Here is a 10,608-nt window from a genome sequence, read left to right as displayed (position 1 = left end):
ACCTTCTTTCCCCTTTTTAATTTTTTGCCAAAACAGTAGAACCTTTTTGGTGTAGACTATAAGTCATCCAAGCCAAACAACAGTCTTGCATTTCTTTATTATAGTACAGATAACATCATCAATCTGACATGGCACCATAGCTGTCCCACCCACAAATCAGAAGGTCTAAATCACAAGCATCTACATTAAAGTCATATTTGAGTCTTCTCAGTGTATTTTATGCTAGCAAGGTATTTTGCTGGAGATTTCTTCCTCATTCCCCAGCCCTCTTGTAAATGAGCAGGAATTCAAAAAATTTCAAGAGGAACCAAATTATATATACAGGACTATGAGTCATGAGATTATTATCAATTTTAAGTTGGCTCAATGTCAAGGCATGAACACTTTCTGATAGCAGCTCATGAGTTAGGCTGGGAGCTTATACATGAATTGAAGCGACTCCCTAATTGTTAGAAAAAACGTTTATACACATTCCTAGAAGATTTTATTTCACAGTGAGGACCTGACCCCACACTGTGGCTGCTTGAATAACACATTGCAGAAATCTTAAGACTGCAAGACCCAAGAACCTCATGAACACACTCAGCTGCTGGAAAAGACGAATCTTTCTTACTCTAGAAACAAAGACCTGTCAGTCAAAACCCACACAGCAGTGCTGATAGACACCACCTGGTATCAAACGCTCACTGAACTCTGTTTTTCAATTCTTCTCCAAAAACGATCCCAGGTTTAGTTGCTTCTCCACAGTCCCTTAGTAAAGCATATTAAACATAACGTGTGATATTAGGAAACCTCCTCAGGAGCCTGTTCACTTTGCTTGAAGTTAAGTTTCCCCTGGGTTCCAGGGTCTCCTCCTCAGCTTTCTCCCTGCGTTCCTTCTGAAAAAGAAGAAGAAGAAAAAAAGGAACCTCAAAATATTACCTTTGTTTATTTGCTGAGTTGACCCTCACACTCAAGGACTAGTAATAATTGTACTGGGATGTTTATCTCAGAAGAATGTCATTTCTTTAAGGAACACTTATAACAGCACTTGCCTAAATAATCACAAGGCTTTCAAAAATTAATGACTGTGGTCTCCTTTAAATGGTGAAATTAATGAATGACTGTCATCTTGAAGATGATATCTCTCCACACTTAGTTCAAAATATGATAAGCTTATATTAACACCACAAAACACATTTTTTATTCTATTTTATGTTTTTTGCTTACTTTGTAATCCACTATATCAACTGTGGACATTTTTTCATGTATGCTGTCATACAGCAGCAGGGAAAAACAATTTGATGAAATGACGATACTATTACTGAAAAGACTGGAAATAGGAAAACAGTTTAAGGGCACATCTAGTACATATACTTACCTTTATACTGCTTTTGAGACAGACCTTATTTCAAATTTATCATATTAGGTAATATGCTCTGCCTTATTTCTGGAAACTATATCCAAATTTATTTCCATTTTCACTTGCACAAAATCTTTATTGCCTCTCATGGATTTGAATGGAGTAATTTCTAAAGTATAGGATCAGACAGGGTAACTCCTGAGCTRGTATAGTGGAGTAATACCCTTTAGTTGGCAACTTCTGATTTCCAAACAATCTGAAATGTCTTCTTTTAACAAAATGTCTAGCTTTCAAAGTCAAAAACAGCCTAAAAAAAAAAAAACCAAAGTTTTCAGGGAATCCAGAATAGCTATAACTACCTCACACATCCTGAAAATTCTGCTTATGATGAGGATTACTGAAACTACTGGTTATTTCTCTGCCACCCACTGTCTTCACCCTCACTTCTGCAATCACAGAACTATTTACAGATTTGTCACAGAACTGAATTTGGAAATCCGGACTTACCACTTTCCCCCGCTATCTAGGCAATGCAGACATTGGACCAATACCTGATTGAGTTGACTATTTCTTGATTTTATGAATTAGAGCAATTGCTGAAATCTACCTACCCTGTACTTTAACAACCTCAAAGTACTAGCTATGGAACTACAAAGATACCCCCAAATTAGAATCTAAGTCACTTCTCACACCCACCATACAAATCATTGCCTTACTTGCTGCCTCTGCAGCTCCGAAATGTAGACTCCCTCATTCAGACCTATCGTTTAATGTGGAGAGGAGCAGCTTCATTAGTGCTGAAATTTTAGAGAGCAAAAACTGGAAGAAATTAAAAGAAATGGCCTAGGTTAGGACTGATTGACAACAACTGAGCTCTGCTACAAGAATTTGACAACACAAAAAAGAACTGGACAGGACTACTGTTTTCTCCTCATTATAATATACATGGCATCCCGTCCCTTCCACACCTTTATTTTCTTTAGGTTCTGATTTAAAAAAAAGGAAGCATCGCATGTCTGACCTACACCATCTGGCATCTCCCCTGCAGCTCAAAGGGCTTACAACAAAAATTCAGTTGCTTAGAGTATGTTATCACTATTGGCACACAGAGAAATGATTGAAGGCTTCCTCCTTCCCTGCCACTAGCCTTTAAGAATGCAAAAGAGGCTTTAATTACTTCTGCCTTTGCCACGCAGTCATAGAACGTCCGGATCTCCTCGGCACAAGCTGCGTTGCTGAAGTCATTCTGTTTCCAGCAGGCCATCATTACTGACATCTCTGTAATGCACGTTGCCTCTGGAGGGAAAAGAGACAATGCAAATCTCAGTGCTCAGGTTGTCATGTTAACAACCTTATGCAGTGCACATATCTCCAGGGAGAAAATTAAGATGGGGTAGAGGCAGGGGAGAAAAAACAACATGAAAGTAAAGATCTGATCATTGCTTTGCCTAGGGATGAAGCTCCTAGTCCAAATACCAGTGCCATTGCTGCTAACATCTGATTGTTGCAAATCAGATATAGCATTTGTCTTAAGYATTCAAAGTACTTTGCACACGTGAATCACAGATAAGATATCAGAAAACATGAATTTAGGATTGGAATAGGGAAAAGTAATTTTTTCCAAACAATGCACTTGCTAATTCTATGACACAAATTGGATGCCCTTCCCCTGCTGAGAGGCCTCTGATCTTTTGCCCGCCTTCCAAAGGGGATCCTAAACAACTTCCACAGATGCTTTTCCTCTCCCTCCATATTTCCTAAGCGTTCAGCAAACGCTCCCCTGTCGCTCAGGAACGTTTCGGCCTTCTCGGTGGCCGCCCGCCCCTCGAGCACAAGCTGCTCCCAAGCACGAACGGTGCCGAGCGCCGGCGCCGCCGCGGGCAGCGGGCGGACAGAGCCCGGGGGTCCCGCGGGGCTCGGGGCCCAGCCCCCTGCCCCGGCTAACGGCCCGCCCCGGCCGTTACTCCCCTCTCCCGGGGGAGGCGGGGCGCTCTCGCGGCCTCCCGCGCTGCCCGGCGCCGGAACTCACCTCCCGCCTGCTCCCTGCGGTTCGCGACCTTGTTGGCCAGCACCAGCGGCCGCGTGGGGCGGATAACCGGAGGCCGCTTCTTCTGCCGCCACTGCCCGGACACCCACCGGCTCACCCAAGCCGGGTAAACAGGCGCCGCCATGCTCTTTGCGACAGGCCGCACGGCGAGCGGGCGGCCGCCGGCCCACRTGACCTGCCGCGAAGGCGGGGCTGCCGGCGGGGGGGGGGGTGGGGCGGGGCGGGGCGCCTGCAGCAGCACCGCGCCGGGTTGCGCAGCCGGTGCGCGGGGCCCGTGCAGCAGGGAACGGCGGTCTGCGTTCACCGAGAGCCTCCTCGCAGCTGCCCGCGCGTCCGTCACTTGGCCACGCGATCCAAACGCGTTTGTGCTGTCACCTCATTCTTCCTTCCCCATCCTCTTCTCCAGCCCGAGTCCAYGAAAATTAAATGACTTTTGAAAGTTTCTGTGTTATAGGGAGCTACACAACAATGGCTCCAGAAATCTGCATCTCAAGAATTTTCTGCAGCAAACGCAATGAATGAAGGAACAGGCGCGTACACACTTCAGCTAGTGAAAAATCATTACTCTTTCAGGTAATTCAAAGGGATCTTAAGGAAGTGTTTTGCAACTATACAGAAACTTTGCTTAGTGCTTGAGACTCAGCATCACTTTGCAGTCTCAGCCCTTCATTTCTCTCCCTTGCATACTAAAAGCTAGATCTCCCTTGCCTTGTTTACTGATGTTCCTACCATATCTTCCAAAAAGATACTGAAACTGCTTCTTCGGAAGTGGCAGTGTTGTTCTCACATCCTCATACTCTGCAGTAGAGAATCCAGTTGTTTCCAGACGTGTCTCTCCTAGCGTAGGATTAAAATCCCCAAAGTCCTCAACTCATCTGGCTGGTTCTGGAGTCCTTCTGTCCCTGCCTGAAAAATGCAGATAACAGAAAAGGCGCTGTGAAGTTAACAAGGGCTAGGGTACATACCAGTTTCTGCACAGCATGAGGAACAAGGTAGATACAGAGAACTGAGGAGTAGACAGTGGACACTGGGGACCTAAAATACTCAGGATTGCTCATCATAATCATTAATAAGTTGTCTCATCACCATACCAAAACTCCATTAGGCACCAGCTATTTCCCCTGTGCATTAGAGGACAGATGAGGAATCAGTTTTATTCCACAGGAATGGCTGTGTGTTTGGAGTTCTCTGACCGTACACAAAAGGCCAAACCACACATACTGGGACCTTTCTTTTGCATGGACATTGGTCTGGATAAACAGACAAGCTCTCAGCTACATACATATAAAACTGGAAGCACCCCCCTTGCCTCCATCTAGCCAAGGAAGTTAACAAGCTGACAGAAATTTTGTTCCTGGAGTTAAATATCACAGGACGCACACCAGAATATTCTCAGAATCATCACTAGACTCTACTCCATCAGCAGATTTAACATATTCTGGTATGTCTGATTCTATAATTATTTTTGTGTTATTTTGCAGAAATATTTTCTTAGAATCCAATTTGAAAAGTATGGGAAGCCATTTCCAAATAAATAAAAGACATTTCTTTTGGTCCTCTTTAGAAGCAAATTACCCTCTCTTTAGAACCACATTGAAACAGTCCGTCTGGAAGTTCTGAAACATTTAGGTAGGAGGGTTGTTTTTCTACTTCCATTTTTCTAATTGGACAGGAAATGAGCTATCTTTCTAGCTTGGCTGCCAGTGAAGGAGATAAAATAATAATAAAAAAGCAAGCTGACACCTTCAAATTAGTCTAGAGGGTTTACACACTGGAACCCTAAACATTAGAGATCTTACAAATTTAAGCCAAAGAGCTGAAGCACTTTCAGTATTCCAATTTACGTGAAGTTCATCTGCTAATGTTTTTTTCCTCTTCTCGTTACACCTACTGATACTCATTTTTCTCCCCCACGTTTGCCTGCTGTAGTTACTAATTAGGCTTGCACAAGAACAAAAAGAAAGAGGCAGACGTTAGGGCATAAGAGAAGCTAAACCGCACTCCTTGTAAATCAACTTCCCTTTTTCCAAATTACATTAGCTAATGGTGGCAGCACCTTCAGGTACATTCACCTTCAAAAGCTGATTGCTCTTTTAAACAATTCCAAGAAAAACAGAGGTGGGGGGGAACCTAGGAAAGAGAAAGGCAGGCTACATAAGGAGAATTTTAATAGCTTCCTGTCAGTTACTGCTGTCTGCATTAGACTCTTTTTGGCACGCAGCCCGGGATTGGAGCATCAGCCTAAGAAATTCACCAGCAGACAGAGTAATGTACGTGACAGTGTCTGCACACGTCATGGAGAGGTGTTTGAAGCAAGGTACAAACCTCAGTTTTGAGGGAGAATGTGGAATTACAGAAGAGGTATGGTATTCAATAGCTGAGCCTCTCTATAAGCCTATATTTTGCACAACTGATRGTACAGAATCACAAATGGACGGGACAGAAGTTTCCACTTTTCAGGTGGAGTCAGGAACCTGATTCCCTCAATACGCTGGYGAACCACACAGATATGTTTCAATGCAAATCCCGAATATATGACTATAAAGAACTTGTACAATCCTAACTGCGTCTGCAACTTACTGTTTCCTTGAACAAACATAGGTAAAAAAAGCTGAATTCTGGCCTGTGTCTCAGCTAGTCAAAAGCAAGATGAACCAAAGAGGTCAAACTACTTGGAGGAAAAATAAATAAATAAATAAAAATTAAAAAATAAATAGATAAATATATATAACAACTGGAGTAAGGGCCAGTTGCGATGCTATAATAAATACTATGCTATGATAAAATATAATGCTAAAAATGCTGTAATAAAATACATCCTTAAAATTAGATATTTACTTAAATACCTTTATAGGAGGTGAGAAATTACACCGTGGGTTCTTCCCTTTCTTGAGCAACTATCTAAAACCTCAAGGCACTTTCTAAAAAAGAATTAGGGGCTGAGACTAAGGAATCAGATGTGCTGGGAGAAATGAATAGAGCTGAAAGCCACATCTTTCTGAACTGCTTGGATCCAGCTTTCTTCAAGTAAATTCCAGGATAACCACCCAAGTTTATCCTGAATGCCTTAATTCTTCTCATGTAACCTCATAATACCCTCACCTACCACAATTTATTCTCAGCTGTCTCAGCCTGACCTCCTTGACCCCACTGTGAACTACCCTGGGGCATTTCAATTTATTTGGAGCTGCCTTAATTTTCCCACTTTAGCAGGGAAGCAAACCAGTTTGCTGAGAGACAATTCCAGTCAATTCAGACTTATTCCCACTACCCAAGCTAATGTATTTGGGTGATAATAGCACTTAAATAGCTATGATGGATGCAATTCCATTTCTGAGGTTATAGTTCCTCCCCCTCCCCAAACTCCAGTGCTATCCTACTTTTTCTTGACCTACCTCAGTCAGATCAGCCTCCCTGAAATATCCTGTTCACCTGATTAGTTCAGAGCTGCCATCCCTAATTTCTAACTTCCCAGACCGACTCAAATCCAGCCCATGCTACTCCAAGTTACCTGATGTCTCCTTACTGCTCAAAGATGTCCCAAAGTATCATGGCTTGCTTTGATCCATTCCAAGATCCCCAGAATCATCTCTAGCTGAGCTGAGCCATTTCAGCATTAGATGGGTCTTTTCTGCAGGAAAGAATGTATATAACAGAATACAAATTAAGATGCCAGTCATGTCAAGGCTCAGGAACAAAGTCTGCAGTCCCATTTCTCTCCACCCTTCCTAATCCTCTGCAGTGCCCTGCATCTCCGAGTGCCAGCTTTGAGACAGTGAGTCATAAGAGAAGTGCAGTTTGTTAATACTTGACACAGGCCTTGGCTCAGCCGGTCATATCACTAAAAGGATTTTGCATCTGATTAATTTCAACCCATCAGTAGAGGTTTCTGAGCAGAATGAAGGAAGCTGCCGCCCTGTATGTTTCCGATTAATATAATTTCTCAGAAGGTGCCTGGGGATCCATCAACAATCCTAATTAAATGCAACCAAATGGATGACAGCTAATCATTAAGGGAGTGGCTCTTCTGGACAAGGGGTGACGAGTAGGCTTGGCAGGATGGTAAGGGGGCAGATGGCTGCTTGTCTACCATAGCACTGTTTAAACAGTGCTGTCCCTGATGGCTGTGTTCCAATTCAATTTATCTTATTCCCAGCCCTCTAGTTATTTGTTCTTCCGCCATCTATYGTTTCCCAAGCCAGTTAAAACTGCCCTCTACCAAGGTGAGAGAGGAGCATTTTTGCTGTGATTCTCCAGCTGCTGCACTTTGCAGACCATTGCCAGGGGAAAAAAAAAAATCGCATTCTCCTTTTTCTGCAAACATCTACACCCACTTGGTACTTGGCTCTTAAAATGTGTCACTCTACTTACCATTACAGAGGATCCAGAGATCTTAATTCAGTTTGAAAATTACTTCAGCGACACAAATAAGAAAAGGCGATTGCATTTTTTTCAGTTCTAGAAATTATCAATGTTAGGTATCAAAAAAACAGTATCTTTCAGTGAGGTTATTTCGTTCTTAGAAATTGCAGTCCTTGTGGAAGCTGAAAATACAGATTACCAGTTCAGCAAATAAAATACCATTTTTTTTTTGCTGAAAATAGGCAGCACCTGGTATCCCAGTTTTGGCAGAAGAATAACAACTTTAGCCTGTCCAATGCAACAAACTGCTATATTTTTAACCTTCAGCTGGACATTTGTTCCCTCTCCCTCACCTCTGAGAGGGTGTGAACTTATCCTAGCTTGTCATGTCGGTTCTCTGAGACACATCATCCATAGAATCTAGTACTGTTTCATGTAAGTAGCTACAAGGAGGAGATACTTATTTTTAGAACATTAATGCCAGTGAATAAAGCTGTCTTGACAGCTTTGAAATTGTCCCTCTAGTCACACAAAAAAAGGCAAAATGTGTGACAAGCAGTGGTGTAGTGACTCATSCTGCTTTGCAGAGGCCTAGTAAAGGGTTTACAGGGGTAATCTCTTTATCACTTTAATCTTTGATATCTTTGCTGAAACTCCTGATTAGTCTCAGTTGTGTTTTTGTGAGTATGGGCACCCGCACAGTAAGAACTGGATCAAGATGCTGTTTACACTGTTCAGTCGAGTATCATTTAAGCCTTCCAACAGTCACAACATAAGTGATGATATTCAGCCGCTATCTAGCTGATCTGGATTTAAAGCTGTGAAGTGAGAAATCCACTGTTAGCAATCAAAAACTCGTACAAATCAAAAACCTTTCTCCAAAATATTAATAGTTGTTGCAGTCACCTTCCTTGTCTGCATTCAAATATTTGCATTAGTAGAAAGACAACTGGGATCATAAATTTAATTCACTTTGGCTAAGGTCGGCAGTAGTCTTTGGACATTACAGTATATAGTAATCCTTTCGATCGTATAATTATGTAAATTAATCTCAAACTCTTTATTCCTGGTAGCAGAAGAACTCAATCTTGAAATCACCCATTCTCAGAAAGAAAGCTTTGACAAAATGCAAAGAAAGAGGAAGACAGGAGGAAAAAAAGAGAGAGAGAGAGAGAGAAGAAACTCTATAAAACCAAATCTGAGATTATCAAACAGTTAGAAATATTGCACCTGTCAGGCAGTGTTTGCAGGGTAGTGGATATTCTTATTCCAGAGCTGGTGAAAACTACAAGCACGGTGGACAGTACTGGAGTGCATATGCCCTTCAATGGTGTGAGACCCAGCTTCTCCTCCTTCCTGCCCTCCAAAAAAGCAGAAGAGAGATGAAAGCAAAGCCCTGGTAGAAGAACAGCCATTATTCAGCATTTTGGAGTGCTTGCTGTCCGGAGAAGTGGGTGCTGTGAAGGTCAGTCAGCAGCCTGGAACAGAACAGCAGCCACAGTTCTTCAGCCAGCTGGGGAGGGTTCCCACTTCTCCTGCCCCTGCAATGTTTTCCTAGCAGCTAGACGAGCTACTCAGTAAAGAATTTTAGCCTTAATACATGTGCACCATTACAATAAATGAAACAGATTTAACATACTTAACAGACACACTCTTTATAATTGATGGAGATGTGTTGTACAGGAGCAGATAAAGCTAGTATGATCTCCTCTTACTACAGAACACCTCCTCATCCCCCGTGCAGATACAAGAGAAACACAAGACTTGGGTAAGCCTCATGGCTGTAAAGAGCAGTAGCTGATATTCATAACCTTTTAGGAAGTCCATCACCTGTAGGACTTCAATAAAAAAAAAAGTTAAACCTTCTAGACAGACACTGACTAAGAACTGAGCAGAGAAAGGTACTGAAATTAGTTTGTGACTCCTATCTACAAACTAGTAGTTCAAAGCAACAGCTTTCTATAGTATATAAATATTGCATCCCCCCCATGCTCATTCTGCTATGCAGACAAGCAAAGTGAGGCTTTAGCACATCACCAAGCAAAAGATTTACAAACCAGTGCTATGATACACATGCTTACTATTGGTACTTCCTCCTCTTATTCCTGCAAGGACAATACGTTAGCTGTAGCATATCTAATTGATAACAGCAGATAAAAGACAACAAATATCTGGACTTGGTTATAAAACTCCCAGTTCTAGTTAAATTATAGGATAAAACAGAAAAAGCAGAACATGTTACTACGTACAAAAAGCAAGACCAGAATTTCTCCTCCTGACTATCCTACCAAAAATCTCTGTGAGAAAGGCTTATGGGATACAGCTAATTAAAAATAGCACACAGACAAAGGAAACAATGATTTTCTATACAGAAACATGAAATGAAGAGAAATTAAATAGAGGGCATTAATTCAAACAATTTATTTAAATCTCATTAAGCTGTTTAGCAGAAGACCATATTTAAAATTAAAGCAGCCTTAACTTGTTTTATCTTAAGTTGCCATAATGTGCTTGAGAAGGAAATTTAGTCCTGAATATACCCATCTATAATCTTAATCTGTCTTGAGTAATCCACTTTAAAAATTAATTCAGAGATATTCACTTAAATATCTCTGTATAGGTAAGTGCTGAGTAACTGAAAGAAGGATTGTAAACTGCTGAATGCATTTTAGCTGAAGAATCATTTGTTACTATTATTAGTATAAAGGAGATGCTGCAAGTTTCTCCTTATTTTATGTAAAAAAAAAATCAGGTGAAATCAGTGTACAGTTTATATATTTTCCACACCCACAACAATCCAGTGACAGCTATGGGTTTAAGGTTTGCTCTGTCAAAGTGCCCAGAGTTTAACACTACA

General features: G+C 41.6%; 1 protein-coding gene across 1 annotated transcript; it reads right to left on the bottom strand.

Annotated features, from left to right (window-relative positions):
* Positions 1-78: 78 nt before the first annotated feature.
* On the bottom strand, positions 79-3,565 carry CHCHD1 (coiled-coil-helix-coiled-coil-helix domain containing 1). The gene is made up of 3 exons (XM_026055851.1): positions 3,372-3,565; positions 2,520-2,638; positions 79-878 (listed from the first exon to the last, which is right to left on the bottom strand). The coding sequence occupies exons 1-3, from the start codon at positions 3,511-3,513 to the stop codon at positions 765-767; spliced, it is 375 nt and encodes a 124-aa protein (XP_025911636.1). The 5' UTR covers positions 3,514-3,565; the 3' UTR covers positions 79-764.
* Positions 3,566-10,608: the final 7,043 nt, after the last annotated feature.

The sequence above is a fragment of the Apteryx rowi genome, unplaced genomic scaffold, assembly GCF_003343035.1.
Source record: "Apteryx rowi isolate R43461 unplaced genomic scaffold, aptRow1 scaffold_126, whole genome shotgun sequence".
In the NCBI taxonomy this organism is placed as follows: domain Eukaryota; kingdom Metazoa; phylum Chordata; class Aves; order Apterygiformes; family Apterygidae; genus Apteryx; species Apteryx rowi.
Note: the sequence above shows the minus strand (reverse complement) of the source record. Positions and strands in the feature narration are given on the sequence as shown.